Source organism: Mya arenaria, chromosome 3 (assembly GCF_026914265.1).
Source record: "Mya arenaria isolate MELC-2E11 chromosome 3, ASM2691426v1".
NCBI lineage: Eukaryota > Metazoa > Mollusca > Bivalvia > Myida > Myidae > Mya > Mya arenaria.
In genome coordinates, this window is record NC_069124.1 from 4,606,108 (window position 1) to 4,633,177 (window position 27,070).

The 27,070-nt window shown below is 35.8% G+C and overlaps 1 protein-coding gene across 3 annotated transcripts in view; it reads left to right on the forward strand.

The window, feature by feature from the left end:
• The first annotated feature begins 3,166 nt into the window (after positions 1-3,166).
• Positions 3,167-27,070, forward strand: part of LOC128227123 (phospholipid-transporting ATPase VB-like) — a 38,241-nt gene continuing 14,337 nt past the window's right edge. Inside the window, exons 1-13 of one of the 3 annotated variants that reach the window (XM_052937347.1) lie at positions 3,167-3,921; positions 4,643-4,847; positions 5,118-5,203; positions 11,601-11,713; positions 14,980-15,111; positions 15,935-16,065; positions 17,693-17,942; positions 19,334-19,404; positions 19,631-19,669; positions 22,020-22,205; positions 22,704-23,142; positions 23,850-24,011; positions 24,709-24,732. In XM_052937347.1, the coding sequence (XP_052793307.1) occupies positions 3,533-3,921; positions 4,643-4,847; positions 5,118-5,203; positions 11,601-11,713; positions 14,980-15,111; positions 15,935-16,065; positions 17,693-17,942; positions 19,334-19,404; positions 19,631-19,669; positions 22,020-22,205; positions 22,704-23,142; positions 23,850-24,011; positions 24,709-24,732 (2,227 nt within the window). In that variant the 5' untranslated portion in view covers positions 3,167-3,532. The remainder of the gene's footprint in view (positions 3,922-4,642; positions 4,848-5,117; positions 5,204-11,600; positions 11,714-14,979; positions 15,112-15,934; positions 16,066-17,692; positions 17,943-19,333; positions 19,405-19,630; positions 19,670-22,019; positions 22,206-22,703; positions 23,143-23,849; positions 24,012-24,708; positions 24,733-27,070) is intronic. The other 2 variants (XM_052937348.1, XM_052937349.1) reach the window with 2 other exon arrangements.

Here is a 27,070-nt window from a genome sequence, read left to right on the forward strand (position 1 = left end):
CATCTGTGATTGTCGGTCCCTGTGATCACTAGCATCGTGGTTTGTCGGTTTCGGTGATCACTAGCATCATGGATGGTTGGTTTTGGTGATCACTAGCATCTGTGATTGTCGGTCCCTGTGATCAATAGAATCGTTGTTTGTCGGTTCCGGTGATCACTAGCATCGTTGATGGTTGGTTTTGGTGATCGCTGGCATCGTGGATTGTCGGTCCCGGAGATCACTAGAATCGTGGATGGTCGATTCCGGTGATAACTAGCGTCGTGGAATGTCGGGTCCGATGATCGCTAGCGTCGTGGAATGTCGGGTCCGGCGATCACTAGCGTCGTGGAATGTCGGGTCCGATGATCGCTAGCGTCGTGGATTGTCGGCACCGGTGATTGTTGTCTTTCCTTGGGTGTTGTGCCGCAAGTAGTGATGTACGCCATGACTCCGGGAAGGTAAATCGTCCTTCGACTTCCTTCTGTTGATAGACGATTCTCACTGTTCTGTGACGTAGTTGGCCGAAATATTGGAGAGTCTTCCTTAGCATAGATCTGGTTGAAAATTGTTGAGTTGTCTTCATTTTCTTGGTCATCATCTTCCTGATCCCCAGGAATAGTACACTAATTGTGTACAACCCTGCAAACTCAAGAAGGCATATACGGCCTGTGATACACCCGTCGTTATACCGCCTTCAGTCAGACAAAATACAGGACTTGAGAGACCACCAATACTTTGGTTGGACACCCGACCAGATATCTTCCTCTCACACCAGGTAAACCTGTGCGTTGCTGATGTTTCTCACGTGCCTTACAGCCGCTCTTTGTCTGATGGATATTCAGTCCTTGGTGGTTCTTGTAAACATACATTTCCGCATCGACAGAGCACTGATATAGTCCCTCCAGTTCGCACCTGTTCGTTGTCATTGAATCTGTCCTGTTAGGCCATTCATCCCACCCCCGCTCGGATGGCCCTGGAAGATTTTCTATATTGCTGTGCTGTGGCAATTTAAGCAAATCCATTTGAGTTGAAAAGAAATGAAGAAAAGTTACGATATTTTAGTACACAGTATGGAAAACCCATCCGATGACACCATTTTCTACCGCCTTGGGTTGCAGACCAACTTCTACCTGTAGCTCGTACTCTTTCTCGGCCTCCTCGTCAAGGCACCATCGGCTCCCCTTTCGACCGCAATGTTAGTAAGTTACATTGACATTGACATGTAAGAGTATAAGAAAAAACTATAAAATGAATATGTTGAATAGCGTTTTAAGCTATCTATCATTCTGTAACGTAAAGGTTGTCTAGCTTAAATGTACCTGTCATGAATATATAGCTTTAATACATCGGCTAAAGTCAATGGACAGTTTCCTATTACTTTAAACAATATTTTTTCGAACGCGAAATAGAAATAACCGTTTTAGGATTAGCTCATTTTGTCGAGTGGCATTGTCATTGGTGAACTGCACGCACTTAATGCGTCTTAGTTAAATCGATCATTGCATAATTTAGCACAGTTGATAAAGAAGTCCGGGTATATTGTACATCGAGTACATTTATCAAATGTTCGTCGAATTTGCCAAGTGAGTACAGAATGAATGACTGTCTCGATGTCGTATTGAGTAAATCATACATCGGTCCACTCAAACTTTTAATCGCCTCCAGGAATAAAAGTAGCGAATATTGTTATTTGAACAACACCCGGACATCAAGTGCTCGAGCTCGTGGTTGCATTGCCGATGACATATATACGGCAGTCAACTGGCTGGTCTGGGGGACGCTGGCAGCACAGAAATGCTAGCAGCTTCATGATGAGGGAGAGGCTCTCGGGACGAGCTCTCGCGACGGACCACACACTTGATAGGCGCAAATAGATCAAAGTCAGAGCTTGTGTCCATTCTTGCATTCCATGCATTCGCTTCTTGGTTATAGACAGCTGTATTGCAAACACGTGTCCAGATGTATTTGTTTGGGAATGACGCTTTGACTAGGTTTAACACGTAAGGTGAAGTAATTTGCGTTTAATATAGCCTAGTTTTGTGCGGCACAATATTTGCACAGAAAGTGTTTATAGCAGTAAATGTCTTTATAGCAGTAAATGTCTCACGATGCTTTGTGCTGAGTACCAACAAAGCAGCTTAAAGAACGCAAGTTTCTGCTTGTCGATGTACGACTCTAATGAGGTGACGCCTACAAGATCGGTTACCATATCTGTCCTTATTAGATGAGCCTGAGGAAGATTCTGGGCCGTCTCTTTAGGCCAAAGTGATGGGCCATTTAAGTTGGTGTATGTCTCCCCGCATGAGTCCGTTCCAACGTTCGCACCGGAACAATGCGCGTGGTAAGACACATGTGTTGCAGAGCTTTAACGCCGTGACCGGATTCGGACCAGTATAACCTGACACCTTTCCTGTTATTGATAGGAATGTACCCCGACTTTTACACTTTTGGAATTAAAATGCATCAAACCCGATTTTATAAATTTATATACTTAAATTGAAACAATGATTTTCCAATGAAAGTTAATGAAAATTAATTATTTATTCACTTATAGTGGATGGCACGAAATGTTTCATGTTTTTAGGGACATTTTATGAAGATATGACAAAAAGATATCACGTGATTTATGACGTGATTTGTATGTGTATATGTTTTTAGGATTTGCACGATTCGATTAAAGGCCTCAATTTAAGCCTTCTATAAGTAACCCCTCACCCACCCAAATCAAATTGCCTAATTGCCTTATCAGATACCCGATCTCAGTATCCTTCTGTGCAGTTTGGGATGTTTTATGCTAGATATGGACCTAAAATGCCCTGAGCCAATAAACGAATACACAGGAAATTGGCACCTACTGTGACACCAGTGCAATAAGCAGGAGATGCACAGGCATGCCAAATTAGGCCTTTAAAGCCGTAGCGGATGTTGGCAAACTAGTGGCCCAATCCCTTTCCATGCTTGATTTTATAATGTTGGTTTAAATATTGTGTTAAAATTTGCATTCATATTCTCATTGTCAAATGTACTCTCTTGCAATAAAATACAATAAATAAATAAATTCGATTAATAAATTCAGCCATAGGAATAAATCAAGTTGAGTATTTATGTATAGTAACCAGTCTAAACAGGTGCTCTACAATTTCATTAATTTGATTGGATGTCTTCTTGAAAATTGGCCAATGAAAATGAATTTAACAACGTTAAGTTGTCAACAACGTCATTTTCTGTTTTTGTGTGTTTACAAGAATGGACGTAATAAAAAACGAGCAAATGTGTTTACATATGGATAGACAGTGGTTATATTTAATATAGAATATAAGAGAATGTATGAAAATGTAATTCAACGTGAAACAAATACTGCTTAGCTTGTGGGTGTTGTGTTCTCATTATTTCAATTTGCTCAGTGTTCAAGATTTTGCAATGCCAGCCAGTATAACGGGATGGTCTAGTTCCTGAAACAATTGAAAAACTGCCGTTGTCATTTATAAATATTTTCTAACGTTTGATTATTTAAAGCTTTATAAAGCAAATTTGCCCGATACTTTTCACAGAGATGGGGAATTTCTTGAATAGAAGCAATCGATCGGGGCCCAAGTTCAGACTGGTGGTTCCAAACCACACTCTAGAGGAGTCTGTCAAAAGCCCAGGCCACCCAAACAGGGACTTTGCATCCAACGGAATAAAAACTACCAAATACTCTTTAATAACATTCTTGCCAAAGAACTTGTTTGAGCAGTTCCATAGATTTGCCAACCTATATTTCTTATTTGTTGTGGCATTGAACTGGGTGCCACAAGTTCAGGCGTTTGGGAAGGAAATTGCAATGATTCCCATTTTGTTTGTGTTGACAGTAACATCTGTTAAAGATGCTTTTGAAGATTATCGAAGATATCGGTCTGACAAAAAAGTGAATGGAAGTACTTGCCGTGTGTATGATCATAGGTATGCATTAGTATTAGTAATTATTGTACGTTGACATATTTTTTTACGATTTTTTATATGGCAGATCATTAGAAATTAGAAGAATCCTGTATAACATGTCTATTATTATAGACTATAGAATGCATTTGATTAGTTGCCAGATAAGTTATAAGAAACTTAAATGGCTAATTATTGATCACAATTAATTCAAGAAAGAAAGAAAATATTAAATTATAAATTGTTGTATATTACTTGTAAGACGTAATCTCATGATCATTAATCTCATGGACCTATAAATCAAAGATCCATGTTAAGGCCTTAAATAACTTATCTTTTGGTTCTGGTTACCCGACCCTACCTACAATGTAGGCACTGACCCTATCATTTTTGGTTTAAACACTACTTATTCATATGTTGTTAATATATCAGCATGTTACAAGTATACAGGGTAAAGGATTGAAGGGATAGCTTAGAGCTAATATTAAGACTTCCCGCCCTACCATTTTTATAGTCTTTTGGTAAAACTTTTTTTTTAAGGTGTGTATTTTAATAAATAGTTTAAAAACCTTCAAAGTATAATACAGAAGATTGCTTCAATACCAATAAGCCTACCTACCCTACCTGTTTTTGAAAAGCATGTAACCCTAACCAAACCATTTTTTAACACTTTTTATAAACATATATAAATAGTTTTACACTGATGTTTCGATTGAACTTTATCGTTATATGTTATTTGTTTCAGTGAAAAGCATGAATTCCATTTGAAAGAGTGGCATCATATTCATGTTGGGGATATAATTCATCTTTCTTGCAATGACATCATACCAGCTGATTTGCTTTTGCTCAAATCGTCTGACCAACAAGGCATATGTCATGTAGAGACTATGAACCTTGACGGTGAAACAAATCTCAAGCAGCGCCAATCAGTGTCTGGAATTAACTATGAGGTAAGGTTAGCTGCGTATATTGTATGGCACACTGGTGATCATAAATACTTATATGTTGAAATATAAAAGAATAGACAAATCTATAATTTTTTATTACAGTTATATTCTTTCTTAGGCATTACAAAAAAAAGAAATGTCAAACTCTGACATCATAGATTAAGAAATAAATGACATTCATGTAACAACATTCTCATACAATGTACATACTTTTTTTGCTGCTATGAATGGCTTTACTTATTTACGTACAGTTATCTATCTTATATTTTTAAGGATGGTGTTTACAAAGCCAGACGTTTTAAATACACAGTTGAATGTGATCAGCCAAATGCAGAGATATACAAATTCAATGGAAAAGTGTAAGTTTCTATACTGTAAAAATATTTTTTTTAAAGCAATAATAAAACATGCTTTACAAGCTTAAAAAACTTTTGCGTTGCTTATTTAATTGAGATATTTTTATGCTTGTCATAATGTCCACATGTGACATCTAAAGGATACTTTGCCAGTCACATTGCTGCAGCTAGGCTTAAATAGCAGGCTGTGGAACCCTGGTGCCCTTTTCCAGTAACCTGCAGCTTTTTTACTACACCCTGCTATGCCCTTTTGTTTGACAAAGTCAATTTTCAGAATTAATTATAACCATTACATATATACATAATTTTGACACTAAAGTAAAGTTAAAGCTAAGGTATTCATATTAAAATTGAAAGGAGATACAATGCATACATAATAAGAATACAACATTTGCCCTTGTAAGTGCCCCATTAAGGCTTATTCATGCACATCATAAGTGCCTTTTCTAATTTAGCACCCTGCCCTTTTCAAATCCTGGCTTGAGCACTGCAGTCATAATGTCCACATTTGACGTTTACATGATACTTATAAACAGATTTTGAACAAATGTATTATTCAATTTTTTAATTCTTTATAATATTGGCATTGCCATTTTAAGTTTTAGGACTACAGATCTTAAAAATGGTTTCCAATGAAAATGGGCACAATTTTTTAATTCATTGATCTAAATGTAAGAAGTTTTTTATTTTGTAAATAGAAATTTTGTACCAATTATGAAATGTCAGTTGGAGGCTGCATCGTAATTATCAGTCTTGAAAGTCTCACATTAATAAATTTTCAACCATGAAACATTTACATTTAGTTGTCTTGTATGCAATGCTCTAATACACAGCTATTTGACTGGGTGTAAATTAAACACGTCATCCGTGTCATTAAATACAACATAGTCATTTCATGGTATTTTGTGACATTAAACCATGCATGTTCTAAAATTCATAACCTAGCTGGTAAAATTTATGACTATTTTCATATAAAATAAAGTCTTGAAAAGTGGGCAAATAAACACTTTAATCTTTAGGTCAACATAGCATTGGAATGCTACGTTCCTTCTTTGTTTGTGAGCTTTTGACATTTTAATGACATTTAAATATTAGCTATGTGAGTAAAAGATGATCATGTTGATAATTATCAGGTTTTGAAATCCACTGATCGTGGAGAGATTTTCGATAAATCATAAAATGTCCTGTACAAATTTAAAAAAAATCAATTTCATGCATAAACAAGGAAGTCTTTTGTAAGTCCGCGAGCACTCATCTGTACGGACATGAATATATATAAATTTCATCATCTACTGTTTGAATTTGACTGTGTATGAAACATGAAACAATTGTTACAAGGTCATATGATTTAAGTATTTGTAAATATATTTTGCCAAGCAAACACAATGAAAAATAATCTTTAAGGACCTTTTAGATACTTGAACTTAAGATTAAGGACCTGGAGTTATTCCAAAATATCCAATATTAAATTTGACTGTTTGAATTGATAACATCACCAAATAAATCAAATTTTAAATTGTGCACAGAGTGTTTGAAATAGAGTACACTGTTCAAGAAAGCATCAATACACGAATACATTTCCATCTTTATATTTTGCAGTTATAGCAAAAATATATCTTTTCTCAGGTATAAACATCGGTACACACCCTTAAAATGTGGTTATGCCCCTGTGCCTCACACTGGGGCATAAACGCATTTCACAAGCAGCCACAATTGTCTTAAATGATTATTTGTACTCCATGCAAAGAAAATGATATTTGGGGGAAGTATTTAGGGGAAACAAAGATAATGTTTTGATTCAGTTTACCCAAACAACCTTCTTTGACAACCCTCTTTAACCCTCGCCGTACCTTGATTTTTTAAAATTCTTATTTGAAATATTAACCTAGGGTTTTAGCTAAAGAGTTATGGATCTGCTGCACTTTGTCTGATTTAGGTAGCACCCTTCTGCTCTTATGGGCTAGTCTACCCTCTTGCCTTCATCTATAGAAATAACCGCTAAAGATACAAACGTATTATCAATCAAATATTTTGTTTTGATAAAAAAACAAACTAGGATTATAAGCACAAACAACCTGTGCATATCTGGCAGTTGATACTAATGCACCAGTCAATTGTAACCACGGCCCCCCAAGGTCCGGGGGGATAGCCGGGGAAATGGGCTGTGTTTTTACCTTTTAGGTGGCCCCGCAATGCCGAGTGAATGCGTTTTGTCTTCGCTTTAAATATAGTGAGGAATGGGCCTTACCTAGGGGCCCTGGGTAGCGGGTGCATTTTGCGGGGATTTTACCATCTGTTCGTTCCCGCAGGGCGGGGATTTTAGCCGGGGTTGGCTCGACCGAAAGTCAAAGTCCCCGCTATTCCCTGGACCAGGGGGGGCGGGGAGCGTGGTTACAATTGACTGGTGCATAATTTTACTTCAAATAAACACAATTCCTAACATTGTCTGTCAAAATTTATAATTTTCAAGTTCTTCACAGGGGCTACCTGCCTGAGTTCTTTTGAAAACCCAGCCTGTTATTTTCAGAATTTTAACAAGAACCACACCATTATTATGCCCCCTTTTGAAAAAAGTGGGGTATATTGTTTTGCACATGTCGGTCGGTCGGTCGGTCGGTCGGTCTGTCTGTCGGTCGGTCGGTCGGTCGGTCGGTAGGAATACCAAATGGTTTCCGATCAATAACTTGAGAACGCTTTGACCGAGGGACCTCATACTTGGTATGTGTATTGGTCATGACCAGCAGATGAACCCTATTGATTTTGAGGTCAGTGGGTCAAAGGTCAAGGTCAGTGTGACCTTTACATGAAAAACGGTTTCCGATCAATAACTTGAGAACGCTTTGACCCAGGAACCTCATACTTGGTAGGTGTATTGGTCATGACCAGCAGATGAACCCTATTGATTTTGAGGTCAGTGGGTCAAAGGTCAAGGTCAGTGTGACCTTAACATGAAAAACGGTTTCCGATCAATAACTTGAGAACGCTTTGACCCAGGGACCTCATACTAGGTAGGCTTATTGGTCATGACCAGCAGATGAACCCTATTGATTTTGAGGTCAGTGGGTCAAAGGTCAAGGTCAGTGTGACCTTTACATGAAAAACGGTTTCCGATCAATAACTTGAGAACGCTTTGACCCAGGGACCTCATACTTGGTAGGTGTATTGGTCATGACCAGCAGATGAACCCTATTGATTTTGAGGTCAGTGGGTCAAAGGTCAAGGTCAGTGTGACCTTAACATGAAAAACGGTTTCCGATCAATAACTTGAGAACGCTTTGACCCAGGGACCTCATACTAGGTAGGCTTATTGGTCATGACCAGCAGATGAACCCTATTGATTTTGAGGTCAGTGGGTCAAAGGTCAAGGTCAGTGTGACTGTAAGCTGAAAAAAGGTTTTCTGATTGTCCATATTTTTTTAATGCATGCACAGATGATTGGGATTGATGTATAAATGTTTGTATAGAAATGATTTTCTTTTATGTTACTATTTTAGTTGGGCATTTATTTGCCTTCTTAAGTTATCATAAGTAGATGACCTGCCTCATATGCATCCGATGACAAATCAGCTGTCATTTCAGTCCATGCATATTTCATTCAATTGTCCAAATATTTCTGGCAACTTGGCGCTCAGGGGGCATAATGTTTGACAAACATCTCTTGTTTATGATTAGCTTTATACAGATGAATTTTAGGAAAAACATACATAAATTATAAATCATCTGCTATATGTAAAAACGTAAATGGATTAATCACATACAGGATAAAGTAGAGTCAATGATTTTCAACCAGGACCTTGTGAGACTCAAGCTTTTTAATGGTCAAACATCCTCAAGCACAGTGATTGAAGCCTCTTTTATTGATAGGATATACAAAATTTTGCCCCTGAGGGAGCTACATGTACTGGGTTTTTATTTTTATACTATTTGTTAAAAGATGCACTCTTATTCCCAAATAAGCAGTAGCACAATTAACAAAATTGTTTTAATTTACCAAAAAGGATGAATGAATATCAAAAACAAGGGTTTTTATGACAGATACCATGTTAAATTTGAAAGAAAGGTGCAGAAAAAATGGTATTTTCAACCTTATGAGATGATAGTTGATCACTGTAGATCTTTAGGACCCACCAGTCATTTAATACATGGTGCGTCTTCAGCTATTAAATACATGGTTACAATCCTGTTATCAGTAATTAATATTTTTCATAAATGCATTATTTAGTAAGAAGTTAGTTTTATCACTCAAAATTTATTTTCATTATACATGTGTATGTATTGATTTTAAAAACGAGTGTCACTTTAAAACCCCTGGCCTGGGTAATGCATGCAAACCAGATGAAAAAAACATAGATAGGTGCATTTAAGAACAAAATTATTAAATTTCGAGATCTGTATTGTATCGATAAGGTGATTGTTTTTCAGTTTTATTGCCTTGTGGCCTTGCAGATCAATATGCCGTCAATATTTCATCAACTTAGAACTATTTACCAATACAGGTATTTCCATGGTGCCTTAAGTTAAATACAAGTTACATGTATAGAAATTATGAAATAACTTTGTTAGAGATATTTCTAATAACCATGACCAAAAGCTGATCCTTCTGTTACTTTTTCACAAAATGGACAAAAAAGCCCTGCATGAGTTATAAAAAGTTGTTCCATTTTTTGAAGATAATACCAGATTTGATTTGTATAAGGACAGTTGTTTTGAAATCAACAATTTAACATACCCGGTACCAATACTTGGGTTTGATAAATGTTAACTTCATTAAATTTCTGTCAGCTTTATTGTAAAACATCAAAGTATATTAATAATGTACTTTTGGACAGTATAAAACATTGTACACAATTCATAAACATATACATGCATGATATAAGTATTAAACACTCCTGGCTGTCATTTTAAAGGGGTATTACATTATACTGATTAGTCATGTTATAGATAAACTAGAACGAGATGTACATTGTAAGGCATCCTGTTGTCTTTGTGATTAATTTATTATTGACATTTTTACGTAGTCTTTATTTTCATGTTACACAATAATTAATTTGCAATGTCTGAAAGATCTCTAACAACAATTGTCAATGATTAATACAACTCAAGTAAGCTGTTGTTTTTTATGTACTCGAATGTAAAACATTTCTAAAAAAATCTAAATAAATTAATATAATGAAGATTAGGCCATGAGCCTAGTGTTATAAATATAGTAATTAATAAAAAAGTAATTTGGAAAAATTGAAAAATGAAAGAAAATTTTTTTATCTTCCACCAGCATGATTCAAACCCCAGTACTCTCGTTTTGCAGTCGGGGCCATATACAATACAGCACACTACACAATTACTATGTTTTATGTAAGATATGATAAACACAATTTTAAGCTTGTATACATTGAAAGGAAAGTTGTCAACATTTGACTGTTTATTGTTATTACTGGGTTGTTAAGGATACATTAAAAAAAGTTATTATTTTTGCCGGCGCTTTTTGCTAGTTTATAGGTTATGAGAAACTATGAAGAGGCCTCACCTATCTCAACCTGTTATTATTTTTTTATTCCTAAATTTAATCAAATGAACATGCCAAAGCTGAGAATGCCCCTTTAAAGTAAAAGGAGAGCCCACAGTAAGTGCAATGGGATTGTCTTGGAAGTTATTATTAAAGTGAACTTCCTTAAAGCATTTGGCGTGTATTGTTTGATTACAAAATTATTCAATTGACTCTCCATTTTCTACAACTATATAAAATCTATTTTTAAATATGATATCATGTTTCAAAGCAAGTATCTGTTTCACAGGCGTGTCATTGGACCACATTTTCCTCTGATAATATCATACTGTTGAACAATAAAGTCTAGAGTTACATGACAGTGTCCTGAATTTTAACTCTGCAGTCGATCAATAAGTCATAAAGACCAATAAAGCAATTCAACATGCATGTAGCTCTTGACCACTTCAAACACAGGCCATATTCTAATAAATACCTGCTTGAATCAATTGCATCAGGTAAAATGTTAAAACGAAATTGAGGTTTTTATCCTGTTTGGCTCACTAGCCAGTTCGGCTCAATACCGGTATTCTTTTCCTGCATATAATCTGAACTCTGATTCAGGTATTATCTTATCCTTGATGAATGTCTTCAGGGCTTGCAAAAAACTTCAATTATGTAAAAATAGAGTAAAAATGACGTCTGCAGTCATTGAAATTATACATTTGAATTTTTATACTAGTTTTTGCCATCAACTTTTTTCAACAAGCCCTGCTATATAAAATAAAATATTCAAGCAAGCTCGGAAAGCATGTTACAAGTGAAGGGCTTGTTAGCTTGTGCTATATGCAAGTGTTGGCATCATCTGTCTCTTGTAATGCCCTAGCTTATTATAAAATAATATACTTGTGGTTACAGGAAGATGTCAGATTGTGGGGACCAAATTGTGCCGCTGAACCAGAACAACATCCTGTTACGAGGCTGCATCATGAGGAACACAGACTGGATAGAGGGGCTCGTGGTATATGCAGGTACGGTACCAGGCTGTGCACATATTTCTTGTCGGGGAGTATTTATACAAGTTGTTGATTTGAGTAGACAAATGCAACTACTGCTTAAATTATAAACACATTAGTATAGGTTATCTCATGATACAAGGCAGGGTTTTTTTCTGATCAATTCTGAGCCAAATTTTGACCTCATTCCTGTGCTAAAATGACCCCTTTTTTCCAAAATTGAAAAATAAATTTCTAATCTTTGAATATATATATTTATTCCTTAATGGCTAATTATGTTTTTGTCTTGCCTGCGACATGCCCTTATCAAGATAGTCTAAGATAAATCTTTGAAGAATGTTTTGAAGGTTTGTCATTTTTTTCTTTGTTTGTAGTTTGAAGTCACATTAAATGTTTAAATATTTCTAGTAAAGTTGAATTTTGATAGAACGATATCTTGTATTGTCTTAATTTTCCTTACTGCATTGTTTTTTTATTATTTTGCAATCTTTGCTAGCATTTTGAAACACTTGCATAAAAATAACGATGATAGTATTTGTTTGCTTTGAGCTGTTTTTAGCAAGATTTTTCATTTAAAAATGCCGGGTGATAGATTGTTGAAAAACATATGGGTGGATGAGCGTTCATGTTTTGTTTACAATTTTGCTTCAAAGTTGTTTTTTCTATGCCATAGATACAACAGTTTTTATCCGATCTTCATTAAACTTGGTCTGAATATTTTTCAGCATTACATTCAAAATCAGTGTGAATATGGGTCACCTTTGGTAAAAAAAAACTGGGTCACTATGTCAAATACTAAGACAACAATTTGTGTTGAAGTTTTTTAATCCTGTCACCAATTCATCAGTGTTAATCTAATCTTCTAGAATCGGGTCAGAATATTTCTTAGCATGATATTTAGGACCAGTGTGAATATGGGTTGTCGCGGGTGAAAGACTAGGTTGGACCCGTGTGAATATGGGTTGTCGCGGGTGAAAGACTAGGTTGGACCTGTGTGAATATGGGTTGTCTCAGGTCAAAGACTAGGTTGCACCTGTGTGAATATGGGTTGTTGAGGGTCAAAGACTAGGTTGGACCAGTGTGAATATGGGTTGTCGCAGGTGAAAGACTAGGTTGGACCTGTGTGAATATGGGTTGTCGCGGGTCAAAGATTAGGTTGGACCAGTGTGAATATGGGTTGTCGCGGGTGAAAGACTAGGCCGGACCTGTTTGAATATGGGTCATCTTGGGTCAAAGACTAGGTTGGATCTGTGTGAATATGGTTCATCTTGGGTGAAAGACTAGGTTGGACCTGTTTGAATATGGGTCATCTTGGGTCAAAGACTAGGTTGGACATATGGAAATATAGGTCATCTTGGGTCAAAGACTAGGTTGGGCCTGTGTGAATATGGATCATGTCAGGGCCAAAGACTAGGTTGGACCTGTGTGAATATGGATCATGTCAGGGCCAAAGACTAGGTTGGGCCTGTGTGAATATGGATCATTTTGGGTCAAAGACTAGGTTGGACCTGTTTGAATATGGATCATCTCGGGTTAAAGACTAGGTTGGACAAGTGTGAATATGGATCATCTCAGGTCAAAGACTAGGTTGGATCTGTGTGAATATGGATCATCTCGGGTTAAAGACTAGGTTGGACAAGTGTGAATATGGATCATCTCGGGTCAAAGACTAGGTTGGACCTGTGTGAATAGCAGTCAGAAACATTATCTTTTTCTCTATTGGCATACAAAATGAAAAATCCAGCTATAATGTTGTTTTGGATCAACCCATTGTCTTCTAACTTGAATGGCCATTTTTTGAAATCTTCCTACGAATAATAATGGTTTTGAACCTGAGTTGAATTTCCATTTAAATAATATACCATTTATTGTTGTTTGGATGCCAGCAAACTATGCATTATTCGTCATTGAATTTTAACATGAAAAATCAAGATTGAAATGGATGCCCCTTTAAAAGTTTTAGTTTATTACAGCCTCGTTAGTAATACCATACTTGGGGTAAAAACACATATATTGTAAAGGCATTTTATTGACTATTAATAATGACTAATGTGTGGCCTTATGAATTAGATTTGAAATCTCAAACATTCTCTGGTTTCCCTGGAATTGCCTGTGGATAGATGAAGCGAGTGATGAAAGATTGTTTACTGCTGGGATTAGACGTTATAGGAGAAAAATTGTGAAAAGCTATTATGAAGATTATACTCTTTATCAATCATTTTGCTTTATTTGGAACTGTATGAGATTACATTCAGAAAAGATGGCATGCATTACATATCTATTTCTATACCTTTGTTTGTAACTTTTAGCAATTATCAATGCACACTGAGAACACTTCACTACAGGTGAATTTAAAGTTTTAGATGTTGTGTTTAACTGGGTAACAAGGATGGGTATAAATGGAATGCAATATCTTGGATCATAATACAAACTCAGTCAGTTTGACATGAAATATCCTTTTGAGATGGTAATCGTTGTTTACCTACCCACTTGAACAAGTTTGGCCTATAATCTGTTTGCTGGTTCGATATAAGTTAATGTGTTTTTGATGGTAATGTTCAAAAGAACACAATGTTTTAAAGGGACTTACCCGTGTTTTTGGACCAAAAATAAGTATTTCATGTAATGCATCTTGAAAAACTCCTGTTATCAATATTTTACTCTATGATATTGAAATTGCAGAAATAATGCATTTCTTTTTATAAATTTGATTTTAGTGGAATGCAAACCCACACCAGTAAAGAAAAAAATACCAAAATGATGCCTTATCCATTATAGGCCATAAGGGCCTATACACCGATGGATGGATCTTTTGACCTTTAAGAATACATTGATAACATCATGTGATTATGTCTATCAACCAATCACCAAACAATGATATTGTTCATTGCTGTTAATAACACATGAAAATTGTGGTCTTCAAAGATGATATCTGAGCAAATATCAACATTTGCTGATGGGTTCCAGCTGTCAGAATCTTAGTTTTTACAGCCCCTAATCATTTGCCACACTTTATTTTGTAATAAAAAAGTGGATTTTACAAACCATGAGCAAGTTCCTTAAAAAAATTATTTTGGAAGATAACAGTTATGTATACTTTTATGAATATCATTCAAATGTACATTTCTGGCCCAAAACATTTTTTAGGTGAAGTCACCTTTCAACAGCCCAGGATAATTTCTGTATCATATAATATGAAACATACCCTGCATTCAATGTAAAGTTCTGAACAGCATTGCATGGTTTCAATACCAATTTAAACATGTACATTATAATTACAGGTGCCGAGACAAAGTCTATGATGAACAACCGTAACCCACGCTACAAGCGTAGTAAGCTGGAACGGGCGTTGAACCGTGACGTGATCTGGTGTGTCATCATTCTCCTCTTCCTCTGCTTCTTCTGCGCTGCAGGTACCAGAAACAAGTGTTGGAAACTACTCCAGGACAAAATAATCCCAGACATAATGCCAATTTTTTTCATAGACAAACAAAATCCCAGACCTCATGCTGTTAAGCTATCATGGAATTAAAACATTGAACACTTAGCTTTGTACAATATTAATAAACAGAGAACAAAGCAATAGTGATCACCACTAACACTTTTTTTTATAAAATAACTTTATTGGATATGAAAAAAAATCTAAAATGTAATTTCAATTTTAATTGGGTTCTCAGATTTCTTAACTTTTATTTCGTTACATCAAATAATCGTTCAAGTTTTAACTCTATATAAATTCGTAGTGATTTTATATATGATGTAGTTAAAGCATGTTTAACTAAAAATCATATTGTCATGTACCGGTATACAATATTACAGCATATTTTATTGTGGTTAAAAGGTGAACGTGACAAAAGTTAGTGTTTAATTTTTAGCTTGTAAATGTTTGGAAGAACAAGTCAAGGTATCACCATAGCGTTGATGTAAAGGTCGTAGGCAGCATAAAAAACTTAAGGACTGTTAATCTAAAGCTGTTAAAGATACCAAGGGATTTTTCATGAAGAATTATGTCTCACTCAGACATATTGATTTTTTGCTCTGCTCGCCCGTCAGTCAGTATGTCACACTCTTCTTAATAAAACTATGGCGTGGTAAACATGTTTACAATGGGCTTAGTCATAAATGGTGGTGTAGTTAAGCCCATTGACCAATTGAGAATAATGGACAAGTGTCTGCTTTTACTGTTGTCAAAGTCATTCAGACATACCATGCATTTTGTTTTGCTATCAATTCCAGGCAGCGCACTGTGGCTGGGACAGTACGAGGACAGTACGGCAATCATGTTTATCCCGTTCGAGAGCTCCGAACAGTTCAACCCGTACTTCCAGGCCTTCATTGTCTTCTTCACTTACATCATCATTTTCCAGGTAGGCTGTGTAACATGTAAATATAATGTGGTAAATTGATACACATAATCAATATCAAATTTGTGTTTGATTTGCGCAAGATCCATGGCAAAAACCTTACAGTTTCTTTGATTTCCAGAAGGGTATTGGAACTTTTATTTGTTTTGATGTTGACTACTTTGAGATTAGCATATTTTTAACAGAAATTGATTTGTTATAATTTGTGGGCATGTTTTGTACATTGAGGTGTAAGCAACTTTGAAGACTATTGACATTCTTGCTGCTTGAATTGGTGTTTTTTCAAGTCACAGTCAGTGTAAAATTTTGATTTTTTACAACTATCATAGCACAAAATAGTACTTAAAATCATTAATACTTAGATATACCAGGTTTGTCTGCTAATGTGTTAGACTGGTTTAAATCTCTGATTCTAGTCTTTATTTCCACTGCCCCAATACGTTTCCCTGAAGATAATCAAGTGCAATTGATATATACTGGTAGATATATACATGTTAACACTTAAAAGCATGTAAATGAGTTTGGCTGACATTTCCCATTTCCTAAGTGTAAACGTATGTTGCGGACTCTATCGACTATTGGATGTAAACGTATTGACTGCATTTCAAATGGGTCATTTAAATTTTTCAGTTTTGCAAGTTTTTTTTTAAACAATATCCCGGATGTTAATAGAAGTTATGTTAAGCATTATAGGTTTTTGAATTCCGTCGGAAATATAGCTGAATAAAATTAGAAGGTGTTTATTTATACTGCCAATCACAGGTGAAATTTCCACTGTGACGTGAATAGCATGAAGCCTAGAATAGAAATTCCCCAAAGTCATTGATGCGTAAATTATCAAATTTATTACGTCAGTTAACTTGAGCATACAAATTTATGAATATTTAAATTATTTATATTTACGAAACTTAATTATAAACAATAGAAATAATGCTGTGCTGGTTATGTGATATTAAAATTCTCTATGAAGTTTCATGTTCAGCATGAGGTCAATTTTCAATGGGTTCAAAATTTAATGATTACACCAGGTGTAAAATATGCCAATAATTTGGGTAAACAAACACTTTTTGCAACTTTGCAATCATCTGGATGACACAAGAGGGCTTTCATGGTGCATTTTTTTGAGGAGGTCATAAAGTTAAACAGACACTTGGGACTCCATCAATTTGCAGGATATTCCTGCCATATTTCTGTGTATTATAGACTGGAACATCAATCGTCGGCTCTTTAATACGGAAATGGGTCTCTTTTATGATGGGGGCGTAATAAAATTTAGATCGATCCCAGCGTTTTTTGACTGATTGATTGAATGAAATTATTAAGTTTCAAAGTAATGGTACAATTCCATCTTTGAAATGCATTTACAGATGAAATGATATAATTTAATATTTTACCATTGACACAATTCATAAGATAATTTAATTATCTGTAAAAAATATATTCGCATAAACAATTATTTGCCCACGATTATTGCAAGTAATATTGATCTAAAGGTCATACTGGTATATGAATTTGCACTTTTCCAATATTCATAAAAAGGGCCTATACAATTAAGGACTGCTTATCAGTAAGTTGGCTGTTGACTGGGATGTCTTATCTGGTTAAACTGTTTTGTTTTTTTTCATTTTAGTCTGTGATCCCGCTACCCCTGTATGTTTCCCTGGAGATAATCAAGCTACTCCAGGTGTATTTCATCAACCAGGACCTGCACCTCTACCACGAGCCGTCGGACAAGCGGGTAGAGTGTCGGGCCCTAAACATCACCGAGGATCTCGGGCAGATTGAGTATATCTTCTCTGACAAAACTGGAACTCTCACAGAAAACCAGATGGAGTTCAAGTCATGTACAATAGGTGGAAAGAACTATCCTCATGTCCCAGGTGATGATTCACGAACATATATGCTTTAATTAAAAACAAAAAATCCTCTTATTTTCAAGAGATCTTTTAAAAATTCTTTGCAAATCCTGTGATCATGTACATGACAACATATTGAAACTTCAAAGTCTTCTCGATACTATTCATGTTTATCTTAATAAGCCTTCTTAAATACAGGGCCTTTATACCATTCTTTGCTGTTGCCGAAACCCGGCTTCTTCTGCAAGGGCCAGACCCTCTTTTTTCTTCAAGATAGCATCTGAAAATCCTCATTTAAAAAGAATATAAAGAATATATGTACTACTTTATTTCTTTTTTACTCCTTTTGTTCCAAAAATGTTAAATAAGTACAGTAAAACTGCGACCACTCGAGGACGCCGGGGACTTAGATAAAATCTTGAGGGAACCGATGTTTCGATCGACCCGAATTTCAATTTTCCAGTTAAGAAATATCTTTCAGTGTATTTTAAGTCGTCAAACCGTCTGCTTACAAAGACACCGATTATGTGTTGCGTTGTGGAAATCACTCATAATGTTCAAAGGCTGTCGTATACAAAATTTAAAAGAAATAAATAAATAGAAATGTTTATTTTTACAAAAATTGCCATATTGCAAGCAAAGTGACAAGAAGGAATTCTTTTCAGAGATTCCGATGTTGGATCGATACGGAAGTGTTTATTTATATTTTTATTTCTCGAATTAACTTCTCGTCATTAACTTCTCATAATTATCTTCTCAATTGCCCTTATCAACAACTATTGGTCATGCGTAATCAGTGATAAACGGTTTTTCACATCTTATCAAATTGACTTTCAACTGTCATTGCAATTTTTACAACCTGCAAAAATTTAACACCTAGCAATTGTTTGTTTATTTTGGAACAAGCGTTCGGGAAAAGTGTGAAATTATTACCTCAAGGGAGCCATAAGGTTTTGCGCATGATTTGTGTACTTGGGACCGAATATATTGCTCGACTCCTCGACATAATTAGGTTTCAATGCAGCGTAGGTATATTTTATATGAAAATAGAAGGAAAAATGTTCGGGACCAAGCTCCGACCTCGAGGGACCGCCAGTTTTCGAACGACCGCTTGTTCGAACGACCGCAGTTTCACTGTACCCTGAGATTTTTTCCCCCCCCAGCTAAAAGGGCTAGGGTGTCTTCTCCATTACTGGTTAAAAGGCATTGATACAACCCAAGTGCATCCAGAATACTTGTATTCAGCACCATACCATACAGTGGTTGGGAATCACTGTCATGAATGAAGTGTTTACGAACATTAGGGCAGAAAACTTATACCATTATAACATAGGATAACAGTCATTTACATGAGGTTACTTAGAACAGATGGGATTGTGCCATTGATAGTAACTCAAATATTCTGTTGGTTACAGAGTTTGATGAGGACCTTCAGAGTGACACGGGTAGTCGGTATTCTCTGGCCAACATCAGCAGAAACAGCGCAGTAAGTACTCGTCCTTTTTCTTCACATTGGGTGTTAATTTCTTCACATTGGGTGTTAATTTCTTCACATTGGGTGTTAATTGTATTTTCTATTGTGAATTTGTGAGCTAACGTAACATCATGTTGTCACATGTCGGAGAGCACGCTGGAACTTATACATGTATGGAATAAATGTCGCTTTTTTATTTCACTGGTTTGGTGTAACGATTTAATTGCTTCCGTTTTAGGATGTGCTTAAACGAAAACCTGGAAATCTTCAATCTGCGGTATTGTTTCTCTCATGGTTACTCTTGTAGACAAAACATTTCCTTACATACTAACAATTTGGACTGTTTCAGGATTACAGAAGCATGAATTTTAAAAGGGGGATTACTTCTAATGAATAACACATTTGCATGACTCTCACTGTTATTGGTGTTGCTTCTATTGACAGCATTGTGTAGGAATCAGCTTTAAAATTGTCCATGATAGATCTTGCACACAATTGTATTCATATTTTTTTTTATTTATCTCTTTCTTTGTTATTGCACTGCAAAGTTTAAAAAAAAATGGCAATCACCTTGATTTAACTGGATGGATAATGTTTTGTCAGAGATCACATTACAGTAACTATGGTGAAGAATATAGTCATAAATATCACATTTCCTCATAATCATTTACTTACAAATATGACTTTTCACACTAACACACAATATGAACTGTTCCAATGTTATTAAATACTAACATTATCTTCTTCAATAGGGAAAACTTCTAGTGTTGATATAGTTAGGCCATTCCAAACGGAATCTCTGTTGATTGTCATCTGGCTGAAAGGGTTCTTGGGCGAAAAAAACAACTGTAATCAAATATGGAAATATAGAAACACTGTATTAATGTAACTTATATAATTTAAAAGATAACACAAGATTATGCACTTGCAAGTTTTGACTTTATGTTTCACGTTGCTAGGTACATTTTCTAAGCACTTTCTGAAGATAAGTTTCTTAATTTCTCTCTTTGTATTTTTTCTGCCTGATAGGTAGGTTTTGAAATTGAAGCCTGATGCTAACTCTGTAACACTATACCTTAAGGACCACAGGTGCAGCTATTGATACAATTAAGGATTGCTACACAGTTAGGATTCTTTAAATCTTTGGTAGTGTTGGAATTGTATCTGAGACCTCTGTTCCAAAGAGTTGTAAGGAAAAAAACATAGTCACTAAAGCAACACATTTGGTGTTAAAATGAAGCTTCAATACTTAGTAGCAACATTTTCTTAACATTTTAGTTACAATTCTTAGTCTTGCAATGCCCTGCACTGTTTAACTCACCTTGGGTCTTGCACAAATTATGCAATCAACATTAATGGCTAAAACTTAGCAAAATTAATGGTTGAACTGTGGGTGCAATAGTGGCTTAAACATGGGCACAATAATGGCTAAAACATGGCTACATAACTGGTTAAAATATGGGTCATTAATGGCTAAGACATGGGTGCAAAAATGGTTTAAACATGGATTATTAGTGGATAAAACATGTGTGCAATAATGGCTTAAACTTGGGTAAAATAATGGCCAATACATGGTTGCAATAATTGCTAAAACATGGGTGCATTTATGGTTAAAACATTGTTGGACTAGTGGCTAAAACATGGTTGTAACAATGGCTAAAACATAATTGCATTAATGGCTAAAACATTGGTTCAATAATGCTTAAAACATAGGAGGTAAATTAATGGTGAAAACATGGGTGCATAAGTTCCTTAAACATTGGTGCATTTATGGTTAAAACATTGGTGCATTATTCACTAAACCATGGGTGCATATGGCTAAAACATTGGTGCATTAATGGCTAAAACATGGGTGCATTAATGGTTAAAATATAAACTCATTAAAAGAACTGTGTAAATTAGAAGAACTAAATGTTTGTGACAACATATTGCATTGAAGAGCAGCATTATATGTATAATAGTGTTTGGATCGGAATTCACTGAATATATAATATATCAGTTTTGATTTATTATTTAGTATTTTGATTTCAGCTTTTCTCTTTGAGCGTGAAGCACTTTAAGGCATGAACAAGAGAGATCAGAAAAATAACTTTAATAACATAGTTTTCACCTTGTAGCTTTAACCATTATTTCTTTTTCTTTGCATTTCTGGAATATAGCAATTGATTTGAAAACCTTTGAATTACTATGAATTTTTAAAGTTTTGATAAAATACGTGCCCATATGGTATTTGCATATTTGTGTTACACTGAAGTGTTTCCATTGAAAGTGTTGTAAAACATTGATTAGCATGGCATTGGCTCTTGCAATAATGCTGTTTACTAAGTATATGCATAGTCTTCCGTAAAGTGTTTCACAATACTTCTTTCCATCAGTGTTGCATGTATTAAATGCCCTTTCTTTACATGTACAATGTTAAAATTTGAGAAATTGGCAGAAAGTATTTATATAAGAAAGGCAAGATGAGTATGAAATCCCACTATTGTCGTGAAGATCCCACTGAACCATGACATTACTAGACCTTCCTTCATTTGCCCTCCTCCCCCAAACCCAGTCCAAAAATGAGCTAATGAACACCATAAAAACCATTAACGAAGGGACCTAACCTCGTCACTTTTTTCTCTCAGGTAATGGACAATCTCAAGATGGAGACTGAGATTCAGCGTGAGTTATCTAACATGTGTCTGCGCTCACTTGGCTCTATTGATGTGAACGTGACGACCCTCAACCACAAGAACCAGGTCCAGGAGTTCTTCCTGCTCATGGCCATCTGCAACACTGTCGTGGTGTCCCTACACCCGCATGAGGACATTGTAAGTATTCAATCTTTTATTTTGTTTACAAGGTTACTTAAATAAAAAGGTAAAATATAATATTGTAAAGAAAACTGTAAAAGTAAAACTAGCTCATGATTCAAACCTATACTTATAACTTAGGATTTATATGTGTTCCCTTAATGCATGATCACTTAATAAGTACGAACATATCGTGACTTATAAATATCAAGTTCAAAGTAAGTGTCAATGATTTAGGCTTATATCCAATTTTTGTGTCTCTTTGATGCAAATGAGGACAAATTGTATCTAATATTACACTGAATATCAACATTATCATCTTGTCAAAATGTCTAGTCATAAATGATTGCCTATTTGTAGATGTCTTTCATGGGAGGAAATTGATATTAATGGATTGCATATTGAAATTCTGGAGTTGTTGGTGAGGTCAAAATAACTTGTAAAATCTCTTCGTTGAATTTGATGAACAAACTTTATGATACATGATAGAACTAAATGTACTCCTGCTGTTTTCAGATGGACTCTGAGGGCAACGTTGAGAGCGTGATCAGCATCCCAGCCTCTGTGAACAACAGCAACAGCCAGAATCATGAGAACCCTATACTCCGTGAGCGATACACCAAACTTCCTGAAACCCCTGCACCTAATAGACTGGCTCCCATACACCCAGACACACAAAGGGTGAAAACCACACTGCCACCAATACAGAGCCAGAGTTTAGACAGGGAAAAGTTTCCCCGATACACACAAAGACTTGAATATATGCCAAAGATCTCAACACCAACAGGGAGTGTAACCGGGGGCAGTGTGGCAGGCTCATCTATACGTTCGGACATGTCAAGGACACGCTATGAGGCAGAAAGCCCCGATGAACTGGCTCTTGTGAGGGCTGCAAGCACATACAACTGCTGTCTAAAAGGCCGTACAGTCAAGTCTGTCACAGTCTGGCTGCCAGGTAATAGAATATTTCAGAAAAAACTCAAAATATGGGTGGGAAAAAAACATTTTACACTTACATTTTGTGATTGGGTACTGAGTGCAATCTTTTTTACCTATACTGTAACTTCCTAGATTTGTAGACCTCTCAAAGAAAAAATATGTTTTCAAAAAAAGTTGAACACCTCAAAAGAAAGGGTGCTTTTGATTAATCATTCTTGTGAAATACAAAGTGATTGTAAGAAGTCTTTTCCAGTGAAAGCAAATGTCATAAATATCAATTCCCTTGTTTTGTTTGTCCAGTTGGTGAGGTCTCTGTGGAAATGTCATCATAAATTACTGTAAAATGCTTGGTTATCATGGGCTTAATATGTTTTGGAAATTGTCATTTTAAGGGAAGCAAAATTCTGAGTACTTTGGTCTGAAAATTATAACCAAAAAATATTCTTGTTGGAAAGTAATAATGTTAAACTAGAAATTGTTATATTTGATATTTTATACTTTTAAGGCATATGAAAAACACGATAACATTCAGGATGTATGAATACTAGGAAAGAATCTTATCAGTTAATCAAATGATGGATCCTTCTTCCTGTGAAAGATTTCTTTCCCTGATTTAATTAAATTCAATTAATTTATGTTTTGCTAAATACACATTCTTTTTGTAGTATTTTATCATGGTTTTTTATTTAGTTTACTTCATTAGCTGGTTTTTCTTCCTTCTAGCTGAGGGTGAGGTAGAGTTTGAGGTGTTACACGTTCTCACGTTCGACTCCACCCGAAAACGCATGTCCATAATTGTTAGACACCCTCTCACCAAGGAGATCATCATCTACACCAAGGGAGCCGACTCAGCGGTTCTCAGTGTGCTCTCCAAGAAATACAAAGGTACGTTTACATTAATATTGTGTAAAAGATAAGAATGTTTAAGTAAATTTCAAATTAAGAAGTGGGACCATGGTAATTTTGGTACAGTTTAGAGAAAAATAATTTTATGTTTAGAGTTAAAATACCAGAGACAATGCAGCGTGGTCCTGTACTTAAACAATGATAGTACACATATTTATGTTCATCACTCTGCAGGAAATATTTGTTATATTTTACGAGTTATACCCCTTGCTAATAAAAGATACGACATTGGTAATCCTGTATGGTGCTTGACATTGGTAATCCCTTACAGTGCTTGGACATTTGAATTTTAAGACCTAGCAATTGTTTGTTTATTATTTTTTTTAACACGCGTTTGGGGAAAAAGTGTTCAATTATGACCACGAGGGAACCATAAAGTTTTGTGCATGATCTCTGTATTTGGGACTGGCTATTGTGCTCGACTCCTTGACTTATTTCGTTATCGATGCAGCGTTGGTACATTTTATTTGAAAATAGAAGGGAAAATGTTCCAGACCAAGCTCCGACCTTGAGGGACCGCCAGTTCTCGAACAACCGCCTGTTCGAATGACCGCAGTTTTACTGTATGCTGTAAATTCAAGTGGCTTGATAATTCTTCTTTGATCTTAGTTTTGTGAAGAACATGATAAAACATAAATTGCTTGAGTGTTTTTTAACCTATACATGTTGAATATAGGAAGGAAGAAAAGGAAGGGTACTGGTAGGTATAGTATTGGATGTTTGTGCTATGCATCTACAAGGGCAAATCTAACTACAAGCTAATCTATTTTAACATTTCCCGCTGATTTTGTTTTGGAGTTCTATGATAACTGATTAACAGGATGAGTTAATATGTTTGAAAAATAATTCATATGAAGCCATCCTTAAAAACTTGCCTGTTTGAAGCACTGGCAATTTAAAACAAAAATTCCCTCACTCATAAACGTTTGACATTTGTAGCATGCTGTTATCTGGTTTAATTTTATGTATTCACTGGCGGCTAAGTAATGAAAAATGGTCCATGATTGCCCAGTCCACTGAAAACGGTCTGGGCTGAGAGCAAAAGTTTTTAAGGATGGTTGTGCGTTTTTGCTCCCATATAAACCAAGATCATTTTAGTAAACTGGAAATACACAGAGAATTTCTCAGATCACACAATGAACTCTTCATGCTGTGTTATATTGACTTTCCTAGGGTCAGGCTATGGTCACACTATGCTTAAAGAATGGCTTTGTTTGTAATATAAACCTTTATGGAGTTTCTTTTCTTCTGAAATGTGCACATTCATGTCTCAACTTTACAGTGCATTTTGAAATTTCTAGAATAGTGTTCCTGCTTCAAGGCAATCTGTGAACCAAATCCCTATAATAGTTCAGGTTATAGAATAATGTAACTGCATCAAGGCAATCTGTGAACCATACCCCTATTATAGTTCTGGTTATAGAATAATATACCTGCTTCAAGGCAACCTGTAAACCATACCCCTATTATATTTCTGGTTATAGAATAATATACCTGCATCAAGGCAATCTGTGAACCATACCCCTATGATAGTTCAGGTTATAGAATAATGTAACTGCATCAAGGCAATCTGTGAACCATACCCCTATCATAGTTCTGGTTATAGAATAATATACCTGCATCAAGGCAATCTGTGAACCATACCCCTATCATAGTTCTGGTTATAGAATAATATACCTGCATCAAGGCAATCTGTGAACCATACCCCTATGATAGTTCAGGTTATAGAATAATGTACCTGCATCAAGGCAATCTGTGAACCATACCCCTATGATAGTTCAGGTTATAGAATAATGTACCTGCTTCAAGGCAATCTGTGAACCATACCCCTATGATAGTTCAGGTTATAGAATAATGTACCTGCATCAAGGCAATCTGTGAACCATACCCCTATGATAGTTCAGGTTATAGAATACTGTACCTGCTTCAAGGCAATCTGTGAACCATACCCCTATGATAGTTCAGGTTATAGAATAATATACCTGCATCAAGGCAATCTGTGAACCATACCCCTATGATAGTTCAGGTTATAGAATAATTTACCTGCATCAAGGCAATCTGTGAACCATACCCCTATGATAGTTCAGGTTATAGAATAATGTTCCTGCATCAAGGCAATCTGTGAACCATACCCCTATGATAGTTCAGGTTATAGAATAATGTACCTGCATCAAGGCAATCTGTGAACCATACCCCTATGATAGTTCAGGTTATAGAATAATGTAAGTGCATCAAGGCAATCTGTGAACCATACCCCTATGATAGTTCAGGTTATAGAATAATGTACGTGCATCAAGGCAATCTGTGAACCATACCCCTATGATAGTTCAGGTTATAGAATAATGTACCTGCATCAAGGCAATCTGTGAACCATACCCCTATGATAGTTCAGGTTATAGAATAATGTACGTGCATCAAGGCAATCTGTGAACCATACCCCTATAATAGTTCAGGTTATAGAATAATATACCTGCATCAAGGCAATCTGTGAACCATACCCCTATCATAGTTCTGGTTATAGAATAATGTACGTGCATCAAGGCAATCTGTTAACCACACCCCTATCATAGTTCTGGTTATAGAATAATGAACCTGCATCAAGGCAATCTGTGAATACCCCTATGATAGTTCAGGTTATAGAATAATATACCTGCTTCAAGGCAATCTGTGAACCATACCTCTATGATAGTTCAGGTTATAGAATAATGTACCTGCTTCAAGGCAATCTGTTAACCATACCCCTATTATAGATCTGGTCGTAGAATAATGAACCTGCATCAAGGCAATCTGTAAATACCCCTATGATAGTTCTGGTCATAGAATAATGTTCCTGCATCAAGGCAATCTGTGAACCATACCCCTATGATAGTTAAGTTATAGAATAATGAACCTGCATCAAGGCAATCTGTGAACCATACCCCTATTACAGTTCAGGTTATAGAATAATGTACCTGCTTCAAGGCAATCTGTGAACCATACCCCTATTATAGTTCAGGTTATAGAATAATGTACCTGCATCAAGGCAATCTGTGAACCAT